This window comes from Sus scrofa, chromosome 5, assembly GCF_054392235.1.
Source record: "Sus scrofa isolate SSC_HxYL_T2T_F1_AM1 chromosome 5, Sscrofa_HxYL_maternal_Yorkshire_Landrace_v2.0, whole genome shotgun sequence".
Taxonomy (NCBI): domain Eukaryota; kingdom Metazoa; phylum Chordata; class Mammalia; order Artiodactyla; family Suidae; genus Sus; species Sus scrofa.
In genome coordinates, this window is record NC_139387.1 from 108,812,820 (window position 1) to 108,827,294 (window position 14,475).

Sequence of the window (14,475 nt, forward strand, 5' to 3'; positions counted from 1 at the left end):
TGCAGTTTTAACCTACTGTGCTGGGCCAGGGATTGAACCCTCACCTCTGCAGCTACCCCAGATGCTGCAGTTGGATTCGTAACCCACTGTGCCATAGCGGGAACTCCAAGAAACAGATTTTTAGGTAAAATATTATCTGACATCCTAATTGGTCAATGGACTTTAGGATTTTTCCAATAATCTAAAGTTGAAGGAATCTAAAAACCCCTCCCAGCTTAGTCCTTTGTGGATCTTTTAACTGACTGGTTCTTTTTATTCTTTATCCAAGCCCTTTTCTTTTTAGGTGAAATTTAGTTTGTAAGTTAATTTAGTAGGGTTTTTTTGTTTGTTTTGTTTTGTTTTCATTTTCATTTGGTGTTTGCAGAGTGACTTTGCTGTTACTTTGAATTCTGTATTTTCCTCATTAGTATTATTTTAATAATATTCTTATTTTTCTTTGCGTAACTTTTATGAAGCTCCATAGTGAGAAACGGGAGAAGAAATCTCCACTAATTGAATCAACAGCCAATATGGACAATAATCAGTCACAGAAAACCTTTAAAAAGTAAGTAAAATAATAAAGCAGGTTTTGTTATTGTTATAAATGAGTTAGCCTGATAACCACAGATGGGATTATTAGATTTTGCAGATCTGGAAAAATTAATGTGTTTAAAGTGTATTTTGACTTTTTGTGTTTATAGTCATTTGAGGGCTTTTTTCCCTTCACAGCAAAGAGACATTGATTATTGAACCTGAGAAAAATGCATCCCGTATTGAATCTCTGGAACAAGAAAAAGTTGATGATGAAGAAGAAGGAAAGAAAGATGAATCTAGTTGCTCTAGTGAAGAAGATGAGGAAGATGATTCAGAATCAGAAGCTGAAACAGGTAAATTTTGAAGGATAGAGGGATTTTCAGAGAACTTTGATTAAATGTAAAGTAAGGTGAGGTCACGCTTTAATTTTGAAACTTTTTGGACTGATCCGTTGCTGCTAATAGCTGCCGAGCCGTAAGGTGTCCTTTGGGAGGTGTTAGCTCTAAGTGTAGTTGTCATTTCATTGTTCTCTAATTACCTGGAGGCTCCTGATCACCACTGCATTTTCCTGACCTGTATGTTTAGGTTGAAGGAAGGTGAAGAGGACTCAGTGAGGCCTTAGGCTGGTGCAGATAGGGTGTAAGTGGGTTCCGAGCAATTGAGGAATGCTCTTTCTGCTTTCTGAGACCTGAAAGTACAGGAAACTGACTCCATAGCATTTCAGATATTTCCTAAGTAATACAAAAGTTTTAGAAAGTTGGGCTGAGTCAGGAGTTTTCCTGTAGAGGTGTGAGGAAATTGAAATTTTTCTTTCGATAAAATTAAAACATTACAGTTGTCTTCTTTAACCATTTGCCCTAGTCTGTTTCTCTGTCCTTTCTTTCCCAAATCACTGTCATGAGTTTTTTCTTAATCTTCTAGTCCAGTGTCTCTCTTCGTCTTCTTTTTTTTTTTTTTTTTTTTTTTTGGCTGCACCTGCAGCAAGTGGACGTTCCCAGGCCTGGGATCAAACTCACGTCACTCCAGCACAGCAACGCAGGCCACTGCAGTGACAGAACTGGATCCTTAACCTGCTGCACCACAAGGGAACTCCTTTTTGTCCATTTTTATATTCTTACCTTACTTTCAGAAGTAATGTATGGTAGGAGTCCCCACTGTGGCTCAATGAGTTCAGAATCTGACTGCAGCAGCTCATGTCACTGTGGAGGTGTGGGTTCAATCCCTGGCCCAGTGCAGTGGGTTAAAGGATCGCATGTTGCCACAGGTGCATCATACTTCACAGCAGTGGTTCCGGTTCAGTCCCTGGCCCAGGAACTTCAACATGCTGCAAGTCTGTCCATTAAAAAAAAAAAAAAAAGTAATATAGTAATGTATATTAATTGTAAGGTTTGTGTTTTTATTTTATACTCTAGGAGTTGTGCAACTTTTTTTTTACTTGAAAGTTAAGGTTTGTTCATATCTATATCGTTATATATGTAACTTATCCCTTTAGTTGCTGTATAGTGTTCATTAAATACATTGATGTTCCTTTGGATAAAAATTTACCTCATTCTCAATGTTTGGTTGTTGAAAATAATGCTGCAACAGTCATTTTATAATTGCCTCCATGGGTATATGTGCAAGAGATTCTCTAGCATTTAACTTAAAAATTGGATTTTTGAATTGCATTTTCAGTTTTCAAAGATGATGCCCAGTTGCTTTACACAGTTGTTGTAACTATATATTTTATTTTCCTTTTTATTATCAAATATATGGTTTCTGCATTTTTTCCCCCTCTGGCTTATATGTTTTTATAGATTTTGTTTACCGAATTGCTTTTATTCTGTACCAATTAATCACTCAAAACTTCCAAAGAATGTGAGATTCCAGTATTGCCGTTCTTGAGTTGTGTAGCCTGGCATTTTAATATAAATTTATTGGAAAAGTATTTCTTTTCCACGGAGAGTTTTATCAGTGAGAAACTGTCGTCATTACCACCATCCATCTGGAGGTCCTTGGTAAGCACCCTGGAGCCCTGGAGTTACTCGGGGTCCCTGTATCTCCCCCAGACTCATCAACGGCAGTTGTGCATCCGTTTATTTTTACTCACTCAGCAAGATGGTTTCTCTTAGAAAATGTGAGAAGCTAAAGTTCACTACATAAGCATGTCAGGGGATGTACGTAATTCTGTTTCCTATTAAAAATAGGATATTACTAAGCACATGCAGCTCGCTTTACTGTCGGCTGATGTTAGTGGATTTCTTGAAGCGCACTAATCCTCCAGGCAGAGCACTTTGGGTAACACACAAGCGTTTTTGCAGTATGTAAACGGCTAGGTTCCAGTCCCTTCAGGAATCAGTTCTTTATTTATTGCTGTCACATTGCTGGTCAGGTAAGCCACATATCTTTTGCCTCAATGAGACAGTAATATGAGTTAAATCGGAAGCTAGAGCAGCGAGTAGTCTGGAATATTGTAATTCATTTGTGTAACATGCTAATTGAAATATTCTAATTATAAAAGTGAATTATATGAGAATTAGCACATTTAGTATTTAAGAACATGGGCTGATTGGCTTTCCCCTTGTGGCTCAGCAAGTTAAGGACCTGACATTGTCTCTCTGAGGTTTCTGGTTCAATCCCTGGCCTCACGTGGGTTAAGGACCCAGTGTTGCTGTAAGCTGCAGCATAGGTCACAGATGTGGCTTGGATCCGTGCTCCCGTGGCTGTAGCACAAGCCTCAGCTGCGGCCTTGACTCACCCCCTAGGCTGGGAACTTCCATATGCCACAGGTGCAGCCCTAAAAAGAAAAAAAAAAAAAAAAAAAAAAAGAACATGGACTGATTGACTCATGCATGTAATTGTAGATGTAGATGAGTTAATCTCAGATTTCTCTATAAAATCAGGATTATAATACTTGCTTTACATGGATACCACGTTTAAATGTTAACTTTCATATAGTAATTGTATAAAAATAAAGTTTAAATGCAGTGAATGTACATGCTTACCTAATAGCACTTCAGTTAAATTTAAATTCATTTGAAAAATGAAATGGTATCATTGAAATTGAAGTTGACCCGGATGGTTTTGCAGGTATTTAGAGTTAATTTTAGGTACTTAATCTCCTCTCTGAGACATGCCTCAGCCCCCATTCCATAGTAAAATGTCATTACAAATCAGACTCTGTGCAGGTGTGCACCTGAGAGCCAGGATTAGCACCCAGAACTTCCAACTCCTGTCTAGAGGTTTAGCTACCTCACAGAGACTTCTGAGGTTTCGTTTGCTGATTTTTTTCTTAATTGGTCCTCTCTGTACAAATCACTGTTCAGCATTTGGCACTAGGGAGCTATTAACCACAAAAAAGACTTCAGATTTAGGCCGGTCTTGCAGCTAACTAGCAAGTCGCCTGACTCTTTGGTTGGAACTTCCTCACTTGCAGAATGAGAAGAACTGGACCAGGTGAAGTGAATAGTTCTTTCATCTCTTCTATTCAGTATGATAAATATGAAAAGAACTAATTACCATCCAGTTGTATTGTATTAATTCCCAGTTTGGAGTTCCAAGTGTAGAAAGCACTCTGCTCCCTGTCTCAGTGAGCTAACTTTCAGTGTTCCTCGGAACCATTGTACTTGGTAATTTTGTTCTTCCTGTTGCTAGTAGCCACTTGTGCCAGGAAAATTTGACTGTTTGTCAAGAATGAATCCATGTCAGTGCTGTGTGGGTCCTTCTCTCTCACTCTTAAAATCAGCAAGGCTTTATCACACTTTATTCTGTGTGGGTCTTTCTCTCTCACTCTTAAAATCAGCAAGGCTTTACATACATTATTTGGCAAAAACTTGAGAAAGCAGCCGTTTCCCTCGAGCTACCACTTGATTGGACAATTTCTACACTTTACATTTTTTTGTAAGGGTATTTCTTTGGGAAACTATTTTATGTTAAGTAACTAATATAAAATTTAGTTTCATAAATTACTTACCAAACCATTTTTTATCAGTGTTCCTTCTTATAAATCGGGTGGAAATAGGAACTCAACTGGAAGTTTAATTTCCAGCGTTCCCACTGTGGCTCAGTGGGATCGTCAGTGCCTCTGCAGTGGCAGGAATGCACATTCAGTCCCTGGCCTGGCGTAGCTGTGGCCTGGGAACTCCATATGCCGTGGGACAGCGATAAACTTTGGAGGTAGTGAGAAAAGGGAAGCAGAGTGGGTTTTTTTGTTTGTTCGTTTGTTTGTTTTTGCTTTTTAGGGCCACAGCTGTCGCATATGGAGATTCCCAGGCTAGGGGTCCAACCAAAGCTACAGCTTCTGGCCTCAGCCACAGCCACAGCCACAGCAACGCCAGATCCAAGCCACATCTGCAACCTTCTGTACAGCTATGCTACAGCTCACGGCAACGCTGGATCCTTAACCCACTGAGCGAGGCCAGGGATCGAACCCGAAACCTCATGGTTCCTAGTCAGATTTGTTTCCGCTGTGCCACAACAGGAACTCTAAGGGAAAGAGTTTTGTTCTTTTTTTTTTCCCTTTTGGACTCCAAGTTTTCGTTCTTCATTGAAATCAAATGAATAAAAAGGACTTTGGTAATATTGATAATGTTTACTTAAGTTTAATGGTGGACACCTGGGGTTTGTTTTATTATTATTCTTAAATCAAGCATAAATGTTTGCATAGGTGCATATACATTCTTCATGTATAGATTTCACTAATATAAAACAAATTTTTGAACATGGAGAAAATAAAATGAAAAGACATGTTGAACTTTAGTTTATTGTTTGTTTCTCCCACCAGACTGTAGGCTTTATTCAGTACTTTGCTCTTTCTATTGACTGATAAACGCCAGTGCTTAGGACAGTACCTCAGGTATCGGACGCTTAATAAATATTCCTTAAATCACTCTTCCCAGTTAGATGATTGTTTTCCAGGAGGGCCGTTTGATTAGAGCGTACATGATTTCTGCTTAACTGTGTTGAATAGGCTTGGCTTCTCTTGAATGAAGAGAAGGATTTAGCAATGAGAATAAAGTTTATTAGACTGAGTTTTGCTCATTCAGTTTGTTTGAAAAGCTATGGTTGGAGTTTCCTGGTGACTCTGTGGGTTAAGGATTTGGCATTGTCACTGCTGTGGCACAGGTTCAGTCCCTGGCTCTGGAACTTCTCATGCTATGGGCACAGCCAAAAAGAAAGAAAGAAAAGCTATGATTATAGTGATTTTTAAATGTGCCAGTTTGGCCTTTCCTTTGGTATAGTTTGAAATTATATGTTTCCATCCTGTTAACATCTTAAGAATATTTTCTTAGTCACAAATAGAACTGAATGAATCATTACAAATTCAGAACTGTTGGTTGGAAGTTTGTCCTTGCCCTAGAGATAAGACTGTGTTAATGGAGTTCCCGTCGAGGCTCAGCGGGAATGAATCTGACTAGCATCCATGAGGACGCAGGTTCGATCCCTGGCCTTGCTTTGTGGGTTAAAGATCCAGCATTGCCTTGCAGCTCGGATCCCGTGTTGCCATGGCTATGGCACAGGTGCAGCAGCTACAGCTCCAATTCAGCCCGAGCCTGGGAACCACCATGTGCCCAGGGTGTGGCCCTAAAAAAGGCAAAAAAAAAAAAAAAAGAATATGTTAATGTTGTCTACTTATCAAGTATAACAGCATACAGTAATGATAACTTAAAGAGAAAGATTGCTTTGGAAAACTGACCTAAAGAAGGAAGAGGGGACTAGACATAGTTCCCAGTGCTGTACAGCAGGATCTCATTGCTTATCCATTCCAAAGGCAGTAGTTTGCATCTATGAACTCCAGATTCCCAGTCCATCCCACTCCCTCCCCCTCCCTTTGGCAATGACAAGTCTGTTTTCCAAGGAGCATGATAATGTGAGAAAAAAGAACGCATACATGTATGTGTAACTGAGTCACCTTGCTGTACAGTAGAAAATTGACAGCACACTGTAAAATAGCTATAATGGAAAAAATAAAAATCAGTAGTAATCTTCCCCAAAAAAAGCAAAAACAAAAAGAAGAAGGGAGAAGGGTAGTATAATGAAAATGGGTATCTCATAGGGCTTTAAAAGCAGTATGCTTCCTCCTGAAAGTATAGAAAGACACCTGTCCTTTCCCATTTTCCTTTCCCATTTTTGAAACCAAAGGAAAGTATTAACACTAGATAAAAATGGCATTTGACCATTTAAAAAGTGGTGAACTTTTCAAGCCCATTTATAAGTTAAAGATTTAAATTTATATATGACTGCTTTACTAAAAGCCGGTTTGATTTACATGTTCAAATACAGTCTTTGAATTTTTTATCATCATACTTATTTTTCTAATATTCCAAAAATCTTTTCTAAGTGAGTAATTACTAGCTGGAAGTTGTCTTGGTACATTGTGAAAAGAGGTTTAACCTAATTCAGTTGATATTATGCTCATTTAACTTTAGACTTTTTACAGCTGGGACAGAATCTCTTTGTGACATTTAAGCATACTGTTTGATAGGAATATAAGAGATTATTGACCAAAAAAAAGCACTTTTAGATTTCCTAGAATAAAGGGGATCTGTAAGGTTTAAGTAAGCAGTGTAAGTTGTTTATTTACTATACTAGCTCTTGCATTTTTTGTCACATTGTATTCAAGTTTTAAATATTAATTTCCATGTTTTTAATATCCGTAGTTCTAAAAATACACAAGCAACAGTTTGCTTGTGCTTTTTATTCTTGAAAGCTTCATTGTGCGTCATACTCTTATTTATATCATAAATACTGAGGCATTTCTTAGAAAGTCCTTGAAAAATTCACTTCTCTTGTTAAAAGGTATAATGATGGGAAAAGACTAAAGTAACAAAACCTTAAATAAAAATACAATATAAAATACTATTTTCAATACCTTTGAAACTGACTTCATACAAAATTATGACTTCATTTCTTTTTTTTTTTTTTTTTCCTTTTTCTTTTTTTTAAAGATAAGACAAAACCCATGGCTCCTGTAACTAATGCCAATACTTCTAGTACACAAGCAGCTCCTGTAGCTGTTACAACACCTACTCTGTCGTCTGGTCAGGCAACACCTACATCACCTATTAAAAAGGTAAGCCAGAATTATGTTTGCTAAAAATCAACATATGCTGTGTAAGTACCATTTGGGTGAAAGCATTAAGATAGTTCTACATTTGTTTAAGCTTCTACGATAAGAGTATATTTTTCTTGCTTTTATTTTACTGAATTTCCTCTGAATCTATTACATTCTTTTTTAAAAATACTTTTTGCAATTGATTTTAAAGTTGATCATTAGCAAAAATAGATAGTAGAAAGATGGGATTTTTCATGTGAAAACTAATTATTATAATAGTTTTATATTTCCATTGAACTTTTGACAGACAGGTTTATATCCTTTATTTCTGTTGAGTAAAGGTACGTTTTGATGATTTCACATGTGGGTGAGGTAAGCATGAAATGTGCTGCAAGAGAGAACTGGAATCTAGATTTTCTCATTCATTTACAAAGCAGCAGGTGTATCAGAACAAACCAGACATCAGCTCCTGACCCCATCTGGTTAGTTTTTGTGACCTTGAGTGAGTTAGCATCTTCCTTATCCATTTCCCCGGAAAAAGGTCCAAAGCGAGAGCAATGACAGAGCGAGAAAATGAGTTATTGCTGTCAGTGGTCCTTGAAGGAACCTGGCCAGGGGCTCAGTGCTGCCGGAGTGTTAGTTTCCTTTCCTCCTCTTCCTTCCCCCTTACTCTGTTCTCTGTTCATTCTTCGTCCTTCCTGTTGCCTTTTCTTTTCCAGACAGTGCTTTCCAGCTAGTGTGTTGATACTTTTAAAGACTTTCCTTTTCTCTCCTGTTTCAGAACTTACCCTTCTTTTAAGGCAAAGTAAAGATTAAGGGTTTGCTTTTGGTTTGATTCCTGCTGATCTCTTTTTAAAGGCTCCTCCCCACCAGTCACGAGCAGATTCTTTTCCCTCTCTGTGTGTCACACATACATACATGCACATGCACGCATGCACACACGCTTTTTTTTTTTTTTTACAGAACCATTTAAGAATTGACTGCTCTCACTGTAACACTTTATTCCTAGGTACTTGAGTATGTTGCCTCTTAAGTACAAAAGCATTATCCTTCATTCCTACACTGAAGTCATCATACTTAGAAAATGTACCCTTAATGTGCTACCGTTATTTATGTTCACTGACAGACAAGCCCTACTCGGATTTTTCACAGTTAGCTTTCTAGCCATTTCATTTTTCAAATTAAGGGTTCACTCCGGGATTGCACGTTGTCTTTAGTCGTCATGTCTGTGCCTTTGAACTTATTTTTGTTTTGTTGTTGTTGCTGCTGCTTGTCTGACATTATTTGGTTTGTAGGGGCTTAAGGACTGATTTTATTTTTTATTTTTTTGTCTTTTTGCTATTTCTTTGGGCCGCTCCCGTGGCATATGGAGGATCCCAGGCTAGGGGTCGAATCGGAGCTGTAGCCACCGGCCTACGCCAGAGCCACAGCAACGCGGGATCCGAGCCGCGTCTGTGACCTACACCACAGCTCATGGCAACGCCGGATCCTTAACCCAGGACTGATTTTAAATCCCCACAGGGATTTTAAACCCCAGGAGTGTTTCTGTCTTATTGTCAGTTTGGCTAATCTTTGGATTGGCTTCAGGTGGTCAAAATTTGAATCTTTTAAAGTCACAAACTAGAAAATTCTTTAAAAATCCATGGTGTTAATAATAATGTTTCTCTAAAACTCTTCCAAAGAAAAGTAATAGTGTGATTCTTAGTAGCAGAAATATATGGATTTTGCTGGTACGGTTTGAATATCAGGAGACTCTGACTGAATTATCTTATTACTTCCTATATTCTAGAACTAAGGGCTTCTTGAATTCAGTTAGAACCCATGTTCAAATGGTCATAATTTTATTTTCTTTAAAATGAAATTCTCTACAATCAGTCTGCAGAATTTCAAAATAGTTACCATACCGTAACTGGTGTCACCATGAGCTGCTTTAACTAAAGCTTTATTTAATCCTAGAACACCTTTTGACTTCTTCAGTAAATATTAAATTTTAGCTCTTTTGAGTTATACCTGTTAAAACTATAGTATTATCACAAGTTCCCAAAAGCTCATTCCCCCTGGAATATCTGGCCAAGAAACTGGCTGTCCTTCTTTTGAGTATTTAGCTAAGCAGTCTCTTTACTGCTACAGTCAAATAATTACGATAGGGTTCTTCTGAGCAATTATATTTTTCTCAAGCATAATCCTAGATTTATGGCAGTTTGCTTCTCAGTTTATGCCAACTGCCTTGACTGAAAGCAGATACTTAATAACGCTTTTAGATTAGTGGGTCCATCATTTCTTTGCTATAAAAATTCTTATTCTGAATTACTTCTGATTCTATAAATTGATCTAATGACAATTATCTGCTCCTCTGATTTTCATATTTAGAAACTCTGTTTTATTCTCACACATCATAACTTAAAGATTGTGTTGTTTCAGTGTTTGTTCTTAACGTTTTGTAGCCAGTTTTATTCAAAGCAGTAAAGTCATGGTGTACAAAAACACTGAAGTATTTTTTTTAATGGAAAGAGCAATTTTATTAGTATTATATGACTCTTTTTTAGGTTTTAATTTTTTCTATTATAGTTGATTTACATTGTTCTGACAATTTCTTCTGTACAGCAGAGTGGCCCAGTCATACATATATATACATTCATTTTTTCATTTATCCTCCGTCAAGTATTATATGACTTTTAAAGCCTGTTATCATGTTCAGTGACACTGTATTTAATTTATCATTTTAGTGGGGTTTTTTTTTAAGTTTGTTTCAAGATTTTTCCTGTAACCTAGAGACCTAACAGAAAATTCCTTAGATGAATTGTTAATTTGTAAATTTGTTCTAAGAGGTTTTTTGATTAAAAGTATAATCTATTTTTAGGTTGCCACTCACTAGTCTGCTTCTAATATTTAGACAGAGTTTTCTTAAGTTCTCAAGCTTTTTCCACCAAAACATAAACTATATATAAAACACAAACACATACATTCATGGCAAGGAATAGACCACAAAACTGGAAGTTCTAAAACAGTGTTAAATATCACTGTATTCTATTAAAGCTCATGATAATTACAGAGAAACGAATGTATTATTCACTTTAAATGATCGTTAAGTCCTTAACTCTTCAGCTAAAATTAAAGAACTGTTTCTGGAGCAGTGAGATCAGGCCTGGGATTTGTGGATATGTTAATCTCTAAGACTGTTAGTTTGATCTTATGATTTATTTTAACTAAATAATAAGTTTATAACATTATTTAACTTACAGTAAGTTAAATAATATACATTTTATATTAAAATTTTAACTAACAAGTTTATTGTTAAAGTTCTAACCAACAAGTTTAACAGTGTTTATATATAACTCTCTAGTTAAAATAAATATTATCTCTAAAAAAGATTACCTGCTGTCCTGTATACACATAAATTCCAATAAGTATAAACTATATTTTCTTTATACACATTAATTCCAGTAAGTGTAAACTATATTTTCTTTCCTAGTTGGTAAAAATTCAGAATTTCCTTGGAATTAAATGTTCTGGCTCATTTGAATCTAATTATTAAGCATAGTAAAATTTGATAAAAGACTGCTCTGTGCTCGGGTATGTGAAGTATGCCAGTAAAAGTGTATAGTTGTAAATGATGGTTTTATCATCATGCTAATTATGGTTTTATCACCACCACGGTCCTTAGCTCTACTAGCTGAGCTGTCAAAGAGTGGGCGCTGTAAATGATGGGTTTAAAATGGAAATAACTGATTTGAAGTAGTGGAATTAGAACATTCGAGGGTTTTTTGTTTGTTTGTTTTTGTCTTTGGGGGGCCTCACTCGCATTGGAGATTCCCAGGCTATGGGTCGAATTGGAGCTGTAGCTGCTGGCCTACGCCACAGCCACAGCAGCGCCGGATCTGAGCCGCATCTGCAACCTACACCACAGCTCACGGCAACACTGGATTCATAACCCACTGAGCGAGGCCACGGATCCAGCCGGCGTCCTCCTGGATACTAGTCAGATTCGTTTCTGCTGAGCCACTGCGGGAACGCCCCATTTGAGATAAATCTTGAGGCGTGAGTAGGAAGTGGTTTGTCTAAAAGGAGAGTTTGTACCGTTTGTTGGAAGAGAGAGAAGAGAAACTGTAATTAAAGTACAGATAATGTGGAATATTTTGCAGGAAAACTGAGTTATCTAGATTGATTTATAGGATATGTCTACAAAGTAAAATAGGGGATGTTTTCATTTCTGTGGTACCATTTTTGTTATTTCACAGATAGTAGAGAATCACAGATGTTTGAACAAGGCCATGAGAGATTCATTCTTTATAGCATGTTACTTAGCAGCAGTGTACAAGTATATTTGAAAGTGAGAGGGTGATTGAGAGGAAGCTTACTAGAAAATCATTGAAGTTGCCCAATGGTAAGAATATAATCCGGAGTTCCCTTCATGGCTCAGCACTTAATGAACCTGACTAGTATCCATGAGGAAGCAGGTTCAATCCCTGGCCTCGCTCAGCGAGTTAAGGATCCAGCGTTGCTGTGGGCTGTGGTGTAGGTCTCAGCTTGGGGCTTAACATTTGTTGAATGTTAGCTTCTGTTGTAACATTCCGAAGATGTGGCTTGGATCACACGTTGTTGAGGCTCTGGCATAGGCCGGTGGCTACAGCTCCGATTGGACCCCTAGCCTGGGAACTTCCATATGCCGTGGGTATGGCCTAAAAAGACCAAAAAAAAAAAAATTTTTTTTTTTTTTTTTTAATGATGTAATCCAGAGAAGTGGCAGTGCTCTTATAAAGGCGAGCAGGAGATTTAGAGACTTGGCACTTAATTTATAGATGGAAGAAGAGGACAGAGACATGACTATGAAGTTTCAAATTTAGGGGCTTAAAGGGATTATTGGTGCCAGTAGCAGAAATATTTGAGAACTGAGAAAGAATTGGTTTGGAAAGAAAGGTGGCTTCAAACATGTTGTGTTTCAGGTTCCACTTGTATTTCTAGACAGTGCATTCTACAGGTAAGTAGAAGTTCAGGACTGGGAATTGAGGAGTCAGACTGAGCTAGAGAAAAGCAGATTTGAGAATAAATTGTGGACAAGTCCTGTTTAGCCTGAGGGTGTAAAGAAGACCCTGCTCCTAGATTGAGGAGAAGAAAGGGAGAGAAGCGAGGAGCTGAACACAAACCCTTGGAGGACTGACGTTGCAAGACTCTGACGAGGGAAGCTGCTACCAGCAGCAACAAAAAGACCAGGAAAGAGGGTAGGAACCGCAGGAAAGTCCAGATAGTGTCCTGTTTACAAAAACCAAGAGTTTCAGGGAATAGGTATACGTGAGCTTTTTAGAGAGGTTCTTTTATACACCCCACATTGAAAGCTGCTTTTAAGTGTATAAACCAGTAGTTAAATCCAAATTCATCGTAGTTGGAAAGGAGGTATTATCAACAGTACAACAAATATCTGTTTCAAAATTGGTAATACTGCCTCATTTTTCTCAACTCTAAAACAGGAGTGGAGTTCCCTGGTTGCCTAGCAGTTAAGGATTCAGCATTGTCACTGCTGTGGCTGAGTTTGCTTCCTGGCCCGGGAACTTCCATGTGCCGGGAGCACAGCCAATAACAGTAATAATAATAATAATACTTTCATTTCATTGGGTGGGTGTGAGATTAAATGAGTTAACCCATGGGAAAACTCTTCGTTTGGGGCCTGACGTTTGTTACATGTTAGCTTCTGTTGCAATGCACAGCAAATAGCATTTCCTGTTTTATCATAGAAGAATAAATTTGTTTCCAGGTTGGAAGGTTCTGAGGCAGGGAGGGATTGGCAAACCACGGCGTACCAGCCAGAGCTCGCCCACTACCTGTTTTTTGTACAGCCTGAAAGTTAGAATTGTTTTAATATTTTTTTGTTATAAGATTTTTATTTTTCCTGTTATAGTTGATTTACGATGTTCTGTCAATTTCTGCTGTACAGCAAAGTGACCCAGTCATACATATGTATATATGTATAGGTTTTAGTATTTTTAAATGGTTGGAGGGATCGGGGGTGGGGGGGATCAAAAGAATACTTTGTGACACAAATTCAAATTTCATTGTCCCTAAGTAAAGTTTTATTGTAGCAGAGCCACATTCATTCGCTTATATATTACCTATGGCTGGTTTTGTGTTAAAATAACCTAGATGAGTAGTTCAAAATAGAGACTGTGGTCAACAAAGCCTAAAGTTTACAATCTGGCCCTTTACAGAGAAAGGATTGCCAGCCTCTGTTCTCAAGTACCTTGACTCTGAAATCAACAACCAGTTATCTCAGTGCCTATCATATTGCGTAAAATATTACAGAAACTTCTTGGGCTTTCTCAGTCAGTGGAGCCCCTAGGTGTATTTTCCTGATTTTTTTCACAGTGCCATTTGGCCAAAAGAAACATCTCTTTGTTACATTTATTAAGAAATAGGTACAAATAAGTTCGTAATGGCGTCTGTACAGTGTCCAACAGACGTCACTGTACTTTTCTCACAACTTTAAAAATCTCCCACAGCACCGTGATTTTGTTCCTGCACCCGAAAATGCCTCAGTGCCCACTTTGGAACCTGGGAAATGCTTTCTGTCTTGAGTCTAGTTTCAGCCCCATTGATAGGAAGTACTTGTCTTGTAAGTTTTGTCTGGGAAGTTGCCCCCCACTTCATGGATGCTCTAACAGGCTCTGTTACACTGCTAACATGACAAACCTTGGCAGTAAGTATGAAAGAAAGTTTTTTGGGGTTTTTAATTATCCGTGTCCTATGCTTGTAGTAGTTAGTTGATATATTAACCGTCTTTATTTAACTGTGGTTGAATATTTAAACTCAGTAAATGAAGTTGATAAAGTGAACTAGTTAAGGATCACAGATGTTTCATTTTTAGGGCTGTTGGAAAGCCCTGAAAATGAAAGAAAAATTTGTACAAAAAATAGTTTTTAGTTGAAATGTTTAGTGTT

The 14,475-nt window shown here is 37.6% G+C and overlaps 1 protein-coding gene across 10 annotated transcripts in view; it reads left to right on the plus strand.

The window, feature by feature from the left end:
• PPP1R12A (protein phosphatase 1 regulatory subunit 12A) overlaps positions 1 to 14,475 on the plus strand; it is a 151,833-nt gene that overhangs the window by 92,374 nt on the left and 44,984 nt on the right. For all 10 annotated transcript variants that reach the window (XM_084957774.1, XM_084957771.1, XM_084957773.1 and 7 more), the window contains exons 7-9: positions 456 to 544; positions 709 to 866; positions 7,440 to 7,564. In XM_084957774.1, coding sequence (XP_084813900.1) covers positions 456 to 544; positions 709 to 866; positions 7,440 to 7,564 — 372 coding nt within the window. The remainder of the gene's footprint in view (positions 1 to 455; positions 545 to 708; positions 867 to 7,439; positions 7,565 to 14,475) is intronic.